This window comes from Periplaneta americana, chromosome 13 (assembly GCF_040183065.1).
Source record: "Periplaneta americana isolate PAMFEO1 chromosome 13, P.americana_PAMFEO1_priV1, whole genome shotgun sequence".
Classification (NCBI taxonomy): Eukaryota; Metazoa; Arthropoda; class Insecta; order Blattodea; family Blattidae; genus Periplaneta; species Periplaneta americana.
In genome coordinates, this window is record NC_091129.1 from 14,165,989 (window position 1) to 14,184,946 (window position 18,958).

General features: G+C 30.8%; 1 protein-coding gene across 10 annotated transcripts in view; it reads right to left on the reverse strand.

The window, feature by feature from the left end:
• sei (seizure) overlaps nt 1-18,958 on the reverse strand; it is a 367,275-nt gene that overhangs the window by 170,793 nt on the left and 177,524 nt on the right. For 8 of the 10 annotated variants that reach the window (XM_069842943.1, XM_069842951.1, XM_069842950.1 and 5 more), the window contains 2 exons: nt 17,637-17,818; nt 7,183-7,203 (listed from right to left, as the gene is read on the reverse strand). In XM_069842943.1, coding sequence (XP_069699044.1) covers nt 7,183-7,203; nt 17,637-17,818 — 203 coding nt within the window. The remainder of the gene's footprint in view (nt 1-7,182; nt 7,204-17,636; nt 17,819-18,958) is intronic. The other 2 variants (XM_069842952.1, XM_069842945.1) reach the window with 1 other exon arrangement.

An 18,958-nucleotide genomic window follows, 5' to 3' on the forward strand; every position in this document is an offset into this window, starting at 1 on the left:
TATAACAACCATATTTAACGAATTAACACGAAATATACCCATAAGTTTTCTTTTAAGGGGAGAGGATGGTATTTTTTTTTAATTTTTTTACTATTTGGTGTAAATATTAATTTTTTGTAAGTAGAAAGCTCATAGCTGTGGCAACTCAACCAAATAAAAATATTTGGAAAAAAAAAACATATTTGGGGGCCCAAATTTGAAAAAAATATGCCCAATGCAGGATTGTACTAAAACCGATATATCTAAAACGTTTTTAAAGATAGATTCAAACAGTTTGTTGCAATGTATTTGCAAAAGCATATTCTACAAACTGTCTGTAACAGAATTTTGATATTAGTTTCTGCGTTTGTAAAATAAACAATTAAAATTTAGTAACAATTTTCTCATTTCCTTTCTTGCAAACAAACGGACGTATTTTTTAAATGAAGTCAATTAACGAAATTCTGTTACAGAGAAAAGTTTTCTAATAGTCTAAAGAGTATGTTTTCGAAATTTCATGCATGTATCTTTAATAGTTCAGAAATTATATCCATTTTTGTCTGGCGATGTAGCAAAAAAAAAAAAAAAAAAGAAATTACTGGGAACCGATAAAAGCGGGCATGTGATTTAAAAATCCATAGCGCAGGAAATGTAAAAATGACGTCCCAACATCCGATAAGGGCACAAATACCCACAAAATGTTATGCAATGCATTCCACACATATCAAAGGGAATTTTAAAGAAAAAATTTTTTTTTTTTGAAAATTTAATTTACCGGAAACAATACAAGTGGGCGAGTGATTTAAAAATCCATAACGCAGGAAGTTTAAAAATGGCGACTCAACATCCGATAAGGACACAAATACCCACAAAATGTTATGCTATGCATTCCACACATATCACAGAGTGTTTTAAAGATTTTTTTTTTTTAAATTTACTCATTTTTCACCAAAAAATACCATCCTCTCCCCATAAAACTTTTATATAAATGTATTAAATATTAGCTCAACAATTCCATGAATTAATTATAGCCGCAATTCATCTGTTCTAAGAAGAACACTGGATTCTAAAAGTTATGCAAGGGTTATTTCTACAATTTCTCTTTGTTTACATACTGTGATACTTGTGATTCATAACATTATGATGTAGGCAATCATGTGATTTTTGTCCTTCAGTAGGGATGTATGTACTGATATACAGAGTGAGTAAAAAGTATGGAACAATGCTTATAACTTTATTTCTAATTTTATGAAGAAACTATTTATACGAAAGTTGTAGGGTATCAAAGAAGGAATATTTTGAACACAGTTTTAAATACTATGCTTTTCATTTATAAAGGCGTTCCAATGAGACTGATTTTTAAGGCACCATTTACTTCTTTTCTTATTTTTGGATTCTTCAGGTCTCAGTACGTACAAAATCATATTTTGTTTTTGGCATTTATGTGGCCGGTTTTTCCAAGTTTTGTTAGAAAATTTAACGACTGTTAAACTCTAAACAGTTTGTTAATTAATAAAAGTGTATGTTTTCAACACCAGTTTGGTTTAACAGACTGTTAATTTTAAATGTAGGATTTCGGGCAATTAACTCGTTTAACAGTTAGTTAAATATGGCCGATGTCTCCACAGCTGTTCGAACAGAAGTTGCGAAATTAATCTTTTGTGTCTGTCGGGAATGTTTAGCATATGACTGATAATATAACATTTAAAAAATACTTTGGACTGTTTAAATACATCAGTGCTATTTTATTTCTTTCCTATTTCGTATCCATAATAGCAATGAGGAAATATAACCTTACTTTGTAATTATTATTCAGCACGTCACCTACAACTTTCACTTGTCAACTGTTTGTTTATGGAGCGTGGCCTACTATAACAGGTTGTCATTTTATGCAAGTTTCATGACTCACTCTATAACATAGAATTTAAAGATTAATTTTATCCAATAAAAAAATTATCTTACATGTGTTGAATCATTACCAACTGCTGTTGAGTAGTTAAAATAGTGCTAAAAGACGTCATAGTGAAGTGTTGGTTATCTTAAACAAAATTATGTTGAACAAATGGAAAATACATTAACAAAGCGTTAAAAATAAACAGACTTAATTTAACATTCGTTAAGCAAAATTAAACATTACTTGGACAAACTGGCCAGTGTTTTGTAAAAATTACCTCTTTCGATGACAATGTATGTGCACTGAACAAAGGAAAATTTTAATGCTGCAGTAAATCAATTTGAGAAGGCTTTGGGTTAAACAACTGCAGACGAAAGATAATAGAAACAAGTGAATAAAGCTATAAAATAATTTAATAACAATATTAATATTACCTAAATTTATAATTAAAAAAGACACATTGTAGGATAGGCACCGTTGAAATTTAACTGTAATAGTAAAACAACACATTGTTTTAAAGCAAGAAAACCCATTAAAACTAAAATTAGCATTGTTGTGTTGTATCACGTATCGATTTCAGTTCATAAAAGATGCTCAAAATGGCTGACATCATGGTCAACTGCAAGATGACGAGTCGATAAAAGTGGGTTTTCTTCTACTGGCAATATAATATCAAGAATTTTTCACAACTGCTAAAATTATTGCTGAAACATAAGACATGGAGAACAGTGAGACATTTTTTGTTAGATGGTAAATTTTGATGTTGAGATGTTGGTAACAGTGGAGTTGTATGTTGCATGAGAAAAGTAACAGTATTTTCATAGTCGATTTGATTTAGTTATAAAGGTGAGTGATGAAAAAATAATTCGTAATTTTTTACTCTAGAAGTAAAATTTTGGCTTGTGTTTAATGAAGGTTATATAGGATATGCAAATGAGATATAAATATGAATGTTTTGTTACCTAATACTATGATATTTGAGATTGTGTTTGGCAAAGTTTCGTCTTTCTTGTTTTTATTTTGAAGTGATGGCGTCATTTTTAAACGAACTATGCGTAAAGGGAACAGTGAGACATGCCATTGAAGGGTACACTGAGACGTCTCACTGTTCCCATGTACCAATGATTTGCAAAAAAACTGTAATTATATTACATTTACCAGTAACTAACACTAAAAATGAACATACTAGTAACCAATTTAGAAACTTTAGCTTAAAATAATGGATACATTAATTTTAATGGTTTCATAAATAAAAAATTCACAAAATTAAAAAAAAATGTTAAAAAATAATAAAGAATTACATTAAATTCTTATAATCATAAGCTTTGTTGTCACCAAAAATTCATTTCATTTTTCACAAAAGTTTGAAATGTCATGAAAAATTCAATTTTCGAAATGTTCCAGATGTTTGAATGGTTTCGAAGTCAGCCATCAAAATGATTCTAAATAAGCCTACAGAACATGCCACGATAAAGAGACAGCAAGTTTTTGTTTTCTTTGAAATAAATGTAAATCATTTCAATGTCCGTTAATAGACACTGTGGTGTCTCACTGTACACTCCTGAATGGGAACAGTGAGACATTTGCATTATTTTTGACAAGCACGTATTGTATATTATGTCCTTTATCTATTAACATTTTTGTTTATATATTATTATACTCCATGTTTTAATGTCTATTTCTATTGCACTCGATTTTAAAAATGCTTCAATTATCACTTGCATACATATGTCTTAATATTTTGTGTCTCACTGTACCCACTACTCCCCTATTGGTAGTACTAAGAGTATGATAAGAGTTATAGTAGCAGTAGCTATGTTAACAGTATCAATAATATCAGTAATGAGAACATCATGAGCCTGGTTCTTAAAACGGCTACTTTGACTACTCACAAGTTGATAAGAAAATCAGAGACAACAGATAACTTGAGTAAAATTGTTTCTTCCTTAAAATTTTTGACAAGCTTGCTAAGTGACTGTTAACTGTTGAGTTTGGCAAGTAAGATGACAGATAACAACATAGCATTGTTTCATAAAAGAGAAGAAAATGTTATTACTTTTTATACATTTTTTACCAAAACTAATATAAGTTAAAAAACTGTAAAAACTTAAGACTATTCCTTTGTTGGCTGATAAAACTTTAATTTGGCCAGTGTTTCGATTAAATTCACTTCAAATTACAGTTAAATGCTGTTGAATTTGTATCGAGATTAACCTGAACCTGTAATTAAATTAATGTGTATTTTCCATATCAGAATAAACGACTACTTTTTTCGTATATTCTTTCTCTTTTAGGATTTTGTTTTACAATTTCACTTTCTCGATTACTTGGCAACATTTCTTGACCACTATTTCCTTTTCACTGCTCCATAAATAGAGAGTTTCAGAATGATTACATTTGATTATACATCTTGAACTTGTAAAAATAACCTAAAATTTATGCACAATCAAATTTAACAAGCAAATTTCTTTAAGAAACATAACACTGGCAAGATGGGCAAAATTCACTCTTAATTTGCTTGTCACAAGTTCCTTGTCTCGTGTTTAGGAAACATAAAAAGCTGAAAAGTTGGTACTTGTCACTTGTTTTCCTTGTCGCTAGTCAAAGTTGTCGTTCTAACGAACTTTTGCTGCTCCTGTCCTCTTTCTAATACTGCTAAAGTAGCAGTATTAGAAAGAAGACAGGAACAGAAAAAGTACCAACATTAGTAGTATATATATTTAATTATATCAGTAGCAGTATACATATGTATTAATTTTATCAGTAGCAGTATACATATGTATTAATTTTATCATATGTATTAATTATATCATACGTATTAATTATATTAGTAGCAGTATACATATGTATTAATTTTATCATATGTATTAATTATATCATATGTATTAATTATATTAGTAGCAGTATACATATGTATTAATTTTATCATATGTATTAATTATATTAGTAGCAGTATACATATGTACTAGTATTAATTTTATCAGTAGCAGTATACGTATGGATTAATAATTATATTAGTAGTACTATACATATGTATTAATTTTATCAGTAGCAGTATACATATGTATTAATTTTATCAGTAGCAGTATACATATGTATTAATTTTATCAGTAGCAATATACATATGTACTAGTATTAATGTTATCAGTAGCAGTATACGTATGGATTAATAATTATATTAGTAGCAGTATACATATGTATTAATTTTATCAGTAGCAGTATACATATGTATTAATTTTATCAGTAGCAGTATACATATGTACTAATTTTATCAGCAGCAGTACACATATGTATTAATTTTATCATATGAATTAATTATATCAGTAGCAGTATGCATAGGCTATATTAATTTTATTAGTAGCAGTATACATAATGTATTAATTTTATGAGCAGTATACATATGTACTAATTTTATCAGTAGCAGTGTACATATGTATTAATTTTATCAGTAGCAGTATACATATGTATTAATTTTATCATATGTATTAATTATATCATACGTATTAATTATATTAGTAGCAGTATACATATGTATTAATTTTATCATATGTATTAATTATATCATATGTATTAATTATATTAGTAGCAGTATACATATGTATTAATTTTATCATATGTATTAATTATATTAGTAGCAGTATACATATGTACTAGTATTAATTTTATCAGTAGCAGTATACGTATGGATTAATAATTATATTAGTAGTACTATACATATGTATTAATTTTATCAGTAGCAGTATACATATGTATTAATTTTATCAGTAGCAGTATACATATGTATTAATTTTATCAGTAGCAATATACATATGTACTAGTATTAATGTTATCAGTAGCAGTATACGTATGGATTAATAATTATATTAGTAGCAGTATACATATGTATTAATTTTATCAGTAGCAGTATACATATGTATTAATTTTATCAGTAGCAGTATACATATGTATTAATTTTATCAGTAGCAGTATTCATATGTATTAATTTTATCAGTAGCAGTATTCATATGTATTAATTTTATCAGTAGCAGTATACATAGGTATTAATTTTATCAGTAGCAGTATACATATGTATTAATTTTATCAGTAGTAGCATACATATGTATTAATTTTATCAGTAGCAGTATTCATATGTATTAATTTTATCAGTAGCAGTATACATATGTATTAATTTTATCAGTAGCAGTATACATATGTATTAATTTTATCAGTAGCAGTATACATATGTACTAGTATTAATTTTATCAGTAGCAGTATACATATGTATTAATTTTATCAGTAGCAGTATACATATGTATTTATTTTATCAGTAGCAGTATACATATGTATTAATTTTATCAGTAGCAGTATACATATGTATTAATTTTATCAGTAGCAGTATACATATGTATTTATTTTATCAGTAGCAGTATACATATGTACTAGTATTAATTTTATCAGTAGCAGTATACGTATGGATTAATAATTATATTAGTAGCAGTATACATATGTATTAATTTTATCAGTAGCAGTATACACATGTATTAATTTTATCAGTAGCAGTATACGTATGGATTAATAATTATATTAGTAGCAGTATACATATGTATTAATTTTATCAGTAGTAGTATACATATGTATTAATTTTATCAGTAGCAGTATACATATGTATTAATTTTATCAGTAGCAGTATACATATGTATTAATTTTATCAGTAGCAGTATACATATGTATTAATTTTATCAGTAGCAGTATACATATGTATTAATTTTATCAGTAGCAGTATACATATGTATTAATTTTATCAGTAGCAGTATACGTATGTATTAATTTTATCAGTAGCAGTCTCAGCAGAATATTATCTTGAAGTAAGAATAATAGCTGTGAATGTAGTAGATAGGGCAATGTCAGCATTAATAGATAGTAGGATCTATTAATTGTAGTACTAAATGTAGCAGATTAGTTTCTTATCATCTCTTAAGAATTGTTATTATGTTATAAAGTGTATTAATAGTAGTAAGTTAAAGGCAACATGATCGAAAATGATTTGTTTTCTCAACTTAACTAAATGACGAAACTCGCAATGAAGTGTGTTACAGCACCAGTACCAGAACAGCCACTCAAAACAAAGTCGCCATTTTGAAAGCGATAGAGTGAATTGTGAAAATAAAATAAAACAATTACATTGCTTGAGAACAACATTTATGGACCACATTAATTGTTGCGAACCAGGAGGTTAAGCTTCAAAACCAACACCAACAAACAATTAAAATATTATAAATGGCAACATTCCTGTAAAAAGTTCAACAAAATGGTTTCATATAAAAACTAACCTCATCGGCATCCAAGCCCAACTGTAAAAATGTAAAAGTCTACTTAAAACAACAACATTCACACATAAAGCTACTCGGAAAATAAAAATGACTATTTCTAATAATTAAACAAAACATAGTTACTAATGCTTTTTATTTCTAACGCTTAATCATCATAAGTTCACATTAAAATCATGCAACGCTAACAGAAATCTAACCTAATCTCCTGTTTATCAATGAAAGAGAATGTATGTCACAACAATACAGCGAAGGCACATCTTACAAAATATCTGCTAATCTGATGCTCATCTATTTGCTATTTCATTTATATGTACTTGAAATACAATTTATACAAGTTATATTTTCGGGAAACTTTTACAAATGCTGAATCATCCAATGACGGTAATATTCTGCACAATTAATCGTGCAATTCAATTTTCTTAAACGCCAAATAACAACGTTACAAAATAATCAATAGATCATGAACTTTCCTCTCAACGTTTAAACAGATTATGAAACTATAATTTAAAATACATGAACAGAGACATAAAGGAATCCGCCAAGATAAACCCTTGCCCCAATTCTGGGACACAAAAAACCCAGATGAACAATGCATTACAAAAGAAGAACTACAAGAAACATTAAAGAAGACGAAAAATAGTAAATCACCTGGAGAAGATAACCTAAATTCAGAGTTTTATAAATATGCAGGAGATCTATTATAAGAAAGATTACTAAGATTTCTAAACAGAATATATCTGACTGCCACTTTACCGGAAGAATGGAAAAATAGTGTAATTATTCCCATATATAAAAAGGAGATAAACAAAATGTTGAAAACTATAGAAGGATTAGTATCCTCAACACATGTTATAAGATATTTAGTAGGATTTTAAATAAAAAATTAAAAAAAAACATGCTGAAACTTTCCTTCTGTAGTGTCAAAATGGCTTTAGAAAAGGAAGATCATGTGTAGATCCTTTATTTAGTATCAAACTATTGTTAGAAAAAAGAAGAGAATTTAATTTGGAAACCCATATAGCTTTTATTGATTTTGTGAAAGCTTTTGATAAAGTCCGAAGAGACCTTTTATTCGACATATTACAAGATAAAAATATTCCAAATTTGCTATTACAAAATATAATAGAAATCTACACAGACAGCAAAATAAGTGTCAAAATAAATAACTGTATATCCGAAAGAAAATTAGTTAATAATGGAGTTCGACAAGGTTGTCCACTATCATCAACTTTATTTAATATTTATATAAATGAAATTATTTTAAAATGGAACCAAATCTACACATCAGGAATCAAAATAACCAGTGCTCTAACATTAAATACCTTACTCTATGCCGATGGTCAAGTCATAATTTCCAATTCAGAGGATAATTTACAAAGAGGATTGTATACATTAAATAAAATATTAAAAGATTTTGGGATGGAAATTTCAGCACAAAAATCAAAAGTAATGACATTTTTAGGACAAGACCCAGTCAGAAGTAAGATAATACACAATAACCAATGCCTCGAACAAGTACAAAATTTCAACTATCTGGGTTGTGAAATATCTTATCAAAATGAAAGAGATGTGAACAAGAAAATTACCAAATTTACACAAATTCTAGGAATAATAAACAATACATTAAAAGCTGAATTAGTACAAAAATCTACAAGAATAAAAATATATAATACACTAGCATTACCCTCCCGTTTATACGGAAGCGAGATTTGGACATTAAAGAAAAAAAGGCATGAACAGAATCAAAGCAACGGAAATGAAATTTTTCAGGAGGACAGCAGGATATACTCTTTTAGACCGAAAAAGGAATGAAGAAATTTTAGAACAATAGAGTCAGTAGAAGAAAAAATCAACAGATACAAATTAAATTGGCTAGATCATGTAAGAAGAATGGAAAATTCAAGAATCCAAAAAATTATGATGCAGTATAAACCTAGAGGACATCGTCGACCAGGAAGACCTTTTAGAAGACTACTAGATGGAGCCGAAACAGGTCTACAGAGGCCTAATTCGTAAAGGATGATGATGATGATGATGATGTTCAATGCTTATTCACTTCTATGTCAATATCTGTAAACTACAACGCTATAAATTTATAGAAATGCTTTTACCTAGCGTTCCCTTTCTCTTTCCTCCACGAAGAAACACGACCTACACAATATCGAGATGAAAGTTCAAATGTAAATTTAGTTAAACCTTGCAAAAAAGCATCGAAACAAACATTAAACGAATGCAATTATTATCAATATAAAAATACTAATACATATAATAAACGTCAGTATTATTTTAGTACTGAATTTTTTAATACACTGAGAAAACATCTGTTTCATAGATACTGCAAAGGATAATATTATCTGCTCAAGTGGTCTATTTCTATTTTTTCGAACCTGAAATTATTTGGCGATAATTTAATGTAAATCAATAGATGAGCATCAGTTTCTTGAAGGGATAGATCGACAAGATTACAACAATTATTGTATCACATCAAACAATCGGAGCTAGAGAGAATGATTGGATTACATTTTAGAAGAGATTAGTTATAATGTATTATGCTTAATTTTCCACACAATCACCATATTAAATGCTACAGATGAGGAAATTGTTAAGACATTGATAGTAGATGAGGTGTGACAAGAAGTACCATGGGGTTCGATCCATTACAAGTGACGTGTACATTATCAGTGTGTCAATCTGTGTTTTTCTGTCAGTATCGTACGAACCTCTGAACCGTATAATTTACATGGTATTAATTATTCTGTTCAGCTTTGATGTCGAGTGGATGAACTTCCACTGATTTCACAGTCTGCAACACTTACCATTGCTGTACCTACACTCGAATTCCTCGCTGGTCGCTTATTACTTCTGTCGGAACTGTGACACAATACAAAGCACTATTTTGCTTCTTTTTTTAATATGTCATTTAAAGCAATACGACTAATAATATGGAATGAGACTTTCGTGGGGGTTCAGTTGTGTAGCTTTGGGGTATTTCAATCGTGTGATGAAACTGTAGTCTTGGATGCAAGTCTAGTTTTTCAGGTAAAGCTCCCTGTGAAGCAGACTTGAATAATATCAAGGAAAAAATTGTTCCGGGGCCGGGTATCGATCCCGGGAGCTCTGGTTGAACGTACCAACGCTCTACCAACTGAGCTACCCAGGAACTCCACCCGACACCGTCTCAATTTTTCCCCTTATATCCACACAACTCGAGTGGGCTGACAAGACGCCAGAGACTCACATCGAGTGCACACAAACTCTCTGTGACTTGGAATTGTAGTCTTGGATGTTTGGGATTACTTACGTACATTACAATTCTAGAGAAATACTTGAAAATAACGGATTCAAGTGCATAGGGGAATCTTTCAATGTCACGAATTACCCATTTCCGAATATAAACTTATGCACAGCAGGGCTTGATATAGGATTCTAGAATTCTGTAAGACACATAAAGTAATAATCTTCGAATATTACATCTTGGTTGATAGTTTTACTTTTTTATTTGTGCACATAAATGCATAAAGTAATAATCCGAGGCGTGAACAACGCATGAAGGGTCATGGCCGACCAGCCGGCTGCTAGCCTGACGTCGACATGCCTCAGCTAATGAGAACGAGCTTCCAACCAGTACGTCTATCTTAATATTTCTTTATTAATTTGAGTGTTTCGAGACTGTACTAAGTTTTAGACGCGTTCATTTTTAAACCTATCTCTTTTGTGTCACTGATCAAAACTCTGAATGATTCTTCAATATCTTCTTCCGTTTCGTTCATTGCGATAATTTCGTCTACGTAAGCCAGTATCAACTTTGCTTAAATCTGCAGGCCCCACAATTTTCCTGCAATGGATTTTCTAACACAAAATTAAAGAGTAAAGGAGATAGTCCATCTACTTGCCAAGCGCGAGAATTTATCAGAAAGCTGTCAGACATACGATAGCTTATTTATTTTTGCAGTTGGAGCTCTCTGCATATACTGGGTGTTCATTTCAAAGTGTGTCATGACGTCACTGTTGTTGGGTCACCGATTTGAAGCGAGTTTCAGCTTATATGTTAGAGAAGTTGCCTATTATTTAAAGCGTTCTTCAATCTGAACTTGAGAACGTGTACGGTATAACTTGAACGTCGTAGCAACAGATGGCGGTCTGTACAGTCTGTGTGCTACCATAACCTCTTTCGAACTGTGTTTTGCGCCGGCAAGTCGTACGCAGGGTATTTGTTATCATCGGTTGCGTACGGTAACATTCCACAACACAAATCAAATGCTCCGTGTCCATGTTGACCGTCGAAGTTAATGTCAACAAATACGTAAGTAATCGTCTTAACCCTCTCCCCATATCCCGACAGTACGTATTTCCAAACAGTTCACATTCCTGCCACTACCGGCGTTACCGTACGTATCGGTACGTACTCTTCAGAATGAACGCCGTACTTGCTAGCCAACTTCTCTGCCTCTTAGATTATACACCTGAGCTGCGGAAGTGTAGGAAGATTGAATTCTCTAGGCTCATCGGCTAGCCACATGACGGCATACAGCGAGCAATGACACATTTTGAACTGAACACCCAGTATTTCAATTAACTTTATTAGTTTGTGTGGTACTCCATATTCTCTTAACGCTAACCACAAATTGTCTCTTCTTATACTATCCTACACCTTCTCGAAATCATTGAAAAGTGATTAGACATTTTTTCTCACATTACAAATGTTGACATTTTGGAGAAGAGAGCATGTTGAGGAGAAAAAGAAAGCGAAACATTTGCAAGATTTCTGAAAACTAACTAAAGACTTTCTTTCTCAGACTGATTAACAAACATACAGGAATACCAATACTTGCATTCTTTTAAAGACCTCTCTTTTGAACATGGTATCACTCATGGGTTTAATTTTAAATTATAAAATTTTGATTGTCAATATGTGCATTTTACGATTGAATCTGGTTATGTAACATCAAAAGATTCAAATAGTGTGGTAACATTTTTAGGGCGGAATTTTACTCAGTACAAATCAGAAACAGTCCCTATATTCACGAAATATAGTTACTTAATGACTTTTAATATTCCAGATTTATACAATAATCGCTCTTCTATTACGTACTAGAAGATTCCGATACTCACCGCTAGAAGCGCTGATTTACAATATTGTTGCCATTACTTATTGATTGCCCTAGAATGACGTGTGAAAATGAGAACGTCTCTACATTGTTATTGATATCTGACCCTATTAATCGATAGTGATCGATAATTTGTTGGTGTAAGTGTGGCTTCTTTAATTATTACTTCTATGAATAGATTACGAAGATAGGAGTCAGTGTTACCATTCGCACATAAATATAGAATTCAATTTTTCATACCACTCTGATTGTTGAACAACACTGGGTTTAGCTAGAAACCGCTGACACAGTATTCTGAATTATGAGAATAAACTTATCCTTAATCTACATAATCATTTGCCCTGACAATATTTTAACCTCCCCAATAATGGTGTCACCTATTGAGAACTAGCGGAACTCTTTCGAAGTTAATAACGTTTTTATATCTTTGGTTGTGACGTATCCCGTGGTTGGAAAATTCGCTTACACGATCATAAAATCGCAGATAATATATCTTTAAACGCCAGTGTACAAAGTGCTGCAGCGGGAATTTTATGATTGTAAAGGAAATTATTAAATAAGAATAGGATCGTGAATAATTTAACAAGCATTTCCTAATATTTAATGAGAGAATGTGTTTCATTTAAATGATGCTATTTTTATATTTAAGGCCGCTGAAAACTAGAGACACAAAGCAATTTATTTTGCCGCTGTGCTATTTTTGTGTTCCGAAAACTGTCTCATATACATTCCAATAATTGTATGTAAGAAATTATTCTACAAAGAGGCTATGAGAGAGAAAATTAAGTGACTGGCAACCTTTCAGATGCAGTATATTGCTTTATTCTCGTGTCTTACTTACATTTGAGGACTTAACTAAAGTAAATTAATCGTTATCTGTGTTGCAAACTGTGAATCAGTGAAAGCATCGGGCATTTTTCCTTGCAAGGATCGCGTATTATTTCCTTCCATAAAGTGAACGGGAGTGGTTATTCACTTCCTTTCACAATATAACAAATACCACACGCAATATACCTATACAGGGTGGTTCAGGAGGAGTTAAAGCCACTTACGGAGCTTATTTCTGAAGATATTTTGAGCAAAAAATGTCATATGGACTTGGGTCCTTTTCTCAATATTTTCAGAGTTACACTAATTTCAAATTGTTTGTAAAATGCAATTTTTCTTTAGTTTTAAGGGTAATAGCATATTACGATACAAGGTTGGGAAATACTTTTTACAAAATCAGGAAGTTTTAAAAACGATCTCAATTTCCGCGATTTTGTAATGCACTTCACAAACGTGTATTGTACAGAAATTTTTGCACGATAATATATTTTAAAAAATCTTAAAATACAGAAGGTACGGTACACTATGAACAGCTGACTGATGCTAGCAGTCTGTTCAACGTACAAACTTCACACCATCAACTTCAATGTGGAGGAGTAAAAATGATTCAGGTACTTGTGATATTTCGTGTTCAATTGCAATAATGTTTATTTCTTTTTGTTAAGTGAAGCTAGAATTGTTTAAATAAAGTTCAGTACATTTAAAATGCAGTGATTTGTTTCATATAACGTATATTAATTAACACTACCTTTTGCATTGTAGCATACATAGAAGGCACTGGTTTTTATTACAACACTAGAACATATTTTCAATATTTCAACATACTTATTTAACGATGAAAGAATAATGGAACGGAGAAAAATTCTCTCCGGCGCCGGGATTTGAACTCGGGTTTTCAGCTCTACGTGCTGACGCTTTATCCACTAAGCCACACCGGATACCCACCCTGGCGTCGGACAGAATCGTCTCACTCATAACGAGTGCACCTCAGCACATGTGTGGACTTCAGTCCTACGTTCATAGATATCTATGACGTAGTGCAGAGGGCGGCCACTAGAGGGAACCCAAGAGTTGGAACTTAATCTGAGACGATTCTGTTCGACGCCGGGGTGGGTATCCGGTGTGGCTTAGTGGATAAAGCACCAGTACGTAGAGCTGAAAACCCGTGTTCAAATCCCGGCGCCGGAGAGAATTTTTCTCCGTTCCATTACTCTTTCATCGTATGATGACGCAGAATATCTGCATGGAAATATCATATGTACTTCGGTACATTAAAGTAATATAATATATAGTTATCTAAGTTGGCAATTCTGGATTCAGTAAAATCAATTTTCAATCGTGGCGGCGTTTGCTGTAACGACGAAAAAACACACGATCGTACAAAAAAGAACATTACAAATACAAACTGAACTATACCGAATTATCATTTCTTTAATCGGATAGTCTTCTGAAGCTAAAAATTTGATGTGAATTTCTGAGTTGCTTCGTGCAATTTTCTTTTTTCCAATTTTTAACTACAAATTACATTATTGTTATGCGCTTATCGCAACAATTGTTATAAATGAGACCGCTCTTGTAAATTATTTAAGAATGCACGTTAGAATGCAAAATCAAATTGTAAACAATCAAGTTGCTAGAAGTGGTGTGATTTGTAACAAATGTTGTGATAAGTCGGTAATGGTACAGTAATGTAATTTTGTAGTTAAAAATGAGGGGGGAAAAGATGTATAAATCAACTAGGGAATTCACAACAGATTTTTTAGCTTTAGAATACTAGTAAATTAAATAAATTATACTTCTGAATGGTTCATTCCCTATGGCTCTATCAAAGTTCTTTGACAGAGATCTTTTATAAAATATATATTATAAAATACATGACAATGTAATGGGTTTTCTTTTATAAAAGTTTCTTTGATAAAAGATCTTTTATAATATGTAAGTGCATCTTGTTAACTTTGATAACAGATTTCTATACCTTGAAACAAATATGGCGGAACGCAAAAATAACTGGACTGTTGCTACCACAAAAATTCTGATATCGGAGTATGAAATAGATAGATAGATAGATAGATAGATAGATAGATAGATAGATAGATAGATAGATAGATAGATAGATAGATAGATAGATAGATAGATAGATAGATAGATAGATATAGGTAAATGATAGGTAGATAGATAGATAGATAGATAGATAGATAGATAGATAGATAGATAGATAGATAGATAGATAGATAGATAGATAGATAGATAGATAGATAGATAGATAGATAGATAGATATAGATAGATAGATAGATAGATAGATAGATAGAGATAGATAGATAGAGATAGATAGATAGATAGATAGATAGATAGATAGATAGATAGATAGATAGATAGATAGATAGATAGATAGATAGATAGATAGATAGATAGATAGATAGATAGATATAGGTAGATAGATAGGTAGATAGATAGATAGATAGGTAGATAGATAGATATAGGTAGATAGATAGATATAGGTAGATAGATAGGTAGGTAGATAGATAGATAGGTAGGTAGATAGATAGATAGATAGATAGATAGATAGATAGGTAGATAGATAGATAGATAGATAGATAGATAGATAGATAGATAGATAGATAGACAGACAGACAGACAGACAGACAGACAGACAGACAGACAGACAGACAGACAGACAGACAGACAGACAGACAGACAGACAGACAGATAGATAGATAGATAGATATTAAATTTTCAAGTCCTCGCATTGTAGCTCTTTCAATAAGTTCTGGTGGATAGGTACCTCTCGTATCACGTTTAGCAATTCATAGTTTAACTCAAAGGCGTTTCTTTTTCAGTAACATGCATGTCATAATTGAACTAATTGTAGCTAAACAAGCATAATACTGTTCTTCATTCATGGTATTATAAACTTAACGCGTAAATATTAGTATCAACAAATCATAAACTTCACGCATAAATATAAGTACCAAAAATTCATAAACTTAACGAGTAAATATTAGTATCAACAAATTATGAACTTAATGCCTAAATATTAGTATCAAGAATTCATAAATTTAACGCGTAAATATTAGTATCAACAAATCATAAACTTAATGCCTAAATATAAGTACCAAAAATTCATAAACTTAACGAGTAAATATTAGTATCAACAAATTATGAACTTAACGCATAAATATAAGTACCAAAAATTCATAAACTTAACGAGTAAATATTAGTATCAACAAATTATGAACTTAATGCCTAAATATTAGTATCAACAATTCATAAATTTAACGCGTAAATATTAGTATCAACAAATCATAAACTTAATGCCTAAATATTAGCATCATAAATTTAACGCGTAAATAGGAGTATCAACAAATGATAAATTTAACGCATAAATATAAGTACCAAAAATTCATAAACTTAACGAGTAAATATTAGTATCAACAAATTATGAACTTAACGCCTAAATATTAGTATCAACAATTCATAAACTTAACGCGTAAGTATTAGTAACAAAAATCATAAACTTAACGCCTAAATATTAGTATCAACAATGCATGAACTTAACGCGTAAATATTTGTATCAACAAATCATAAATTTAACGCATAAATATAAGTATCAAAAATTCATAAACTTAAGGAGTAAATATTAGTATCAACAAATTATGAACTTAACGCCTAAATATTAGTATCAACAATTCATAAACTTAAGCGTAAGTATTAGCAACAAAAATCATAAACTTAACGCGTAAATATCAGTATCAACAATGCACGAACTTAACGCGTAAATATTTGTATCAACAAATCATAAACTTAACGCCTAAATATTGGTATCAACAAATCATAAACTTAACGCCTAAATATTGGTATCAATAAATCATGAACTTAACTCCTAAATATTAGTATCAACATTTCATAAATTTCACGCGTAAATATTAATATGAGCATTTCATAAACTTAACGCCTAAATATTAGTATCAACAATTCATAAACTTACTCGTAGTGTCAACAAATCCTCGAAACACGTATTAACTGCTGTGGGATTAGTGTTAGAAGAGCTTTTGTTTCTAATTTTAGGTTATCTTAGATCAAATCTTTTATAAAAGATTTTATGTAGTGTAATATACCACAAATTCAATCTTTTATCAAATATCATTGATAAAATATTTTATTATATTCTTTGTCAAAGAAGTTTGATAGTATAATAGCAGACTATTTGTGATATTCTTTCACTCTTCAAAGTAAAGAAAAAAGTATTTTACAAACAACTTCAAATTAGTGTAACTCCGAAAATATTGAGAATAGAACCAGTGTTAATATGACATTTTTTGCTCGAAATATCGAAAACAAGCTAAGTTAAGTGGCGATAATTCCTCATGAATCACCCTGTATAATAATTATCAAGTATTATGGATACTAACAAAATGCAATCTTATGTTCATCAAGCATTTCGCAGTGAAATAAGTATTAGTAGGTACTGAATAAGAAGAGTGTCTTTTATGCAATGTGAACCGATACAACGGACTGACCTCGTCGGTGTCGGAGCCGAAGAGCAGGAGGTCGAAGGGGATGGCGGCGACCAGGTCGATGAGGAACCATCCGCGCAGGTAGTGCACGGCGATCTTGCCGGGGTGAGACACCACTTCGTCGTTGCTGTTCACGTACGTGGTGCGGAAGTTGATGAGGATGTCCACGATGAAAGTCACGTCCACTGCAACAGGCACGTTAGTCTGTTATATTACTACCTAGCCGTACCCGTGTGCTCCGCTGCACCCGTTAGAAATAAATATAAAGTAATTACATAATTAAAATAGGACATTTGATCCAGGGAATATTCGTGTTGATAGAAGAATAAATCGTTTATTATGTTACTTAATTTAAATTGTATCCAAATAATTAAAGTGCGATCATTTTGGTCCAGAGACACTCATTGGTGCAATGACAATTCCTTTAACATGTTTCCTAATTTTTATTACATGCAACCATAGTTTAATGAAGATTGACATCATTTAGAATTAATGTGTATATTTAATTTTACTTGTTATAGGTTTCCATTGAATTATGGTAATAACTTAATTTTAACCCTTGTTTTCTACTTATTCAGTAAATGGCTCTTGGCCCACTATGGTTCTGAACCCTTCAAATAACTTAAACTATATTATATAATATTACATATTATATTATATTATATTATATTATATTATATTATATTATATTATATTATATTATATTATATCAGAAGTTACTGTAATAACATTATAGCATTATGTCCATCTAGAGAAACTACACCTTTCAATGGTGAAATAATAATTAATTATACAAATCGGTTAATTTAGCTTCCGATATTACTTCATACAAACACAGAAACATTCTCTGTAGGCTATCTTTCATAGCTTTCGATTGTTGCTATCCAAGGCCCCTTATAGACGAAGTCATTTGTTTTTTAATTCATTACACGGCCTTAGATGGCAGTTATTTTAATTTTAAAACTCATTTATATCATTAAATATCAGTCCTATCAAAATTTTGTATAGAATAAAACTTATCGCAAATCACTTTAAAGAAACTTTTGTTATGTAATATTTTTCACAAAAATCAATAATAAGCGAGATATTTCGATTTATTTAATTCAGGCCCCCTTATAACCCCCCTTTTAAATAATGTATTTTGAATGCCATATAGCGTAAAATCTAAGTTACAACGAACTTAATTTATATTCCAATTTTCATCGAAATCCGTTCAGCCATTATCGCGTGAAAAGGTAACAAACATACAGACAGGCAGACAGACAGACATACAAACAAAAATGTCAAAAAAGCGATTTTCGGTTTCAGGGTGGTTAATTATATAT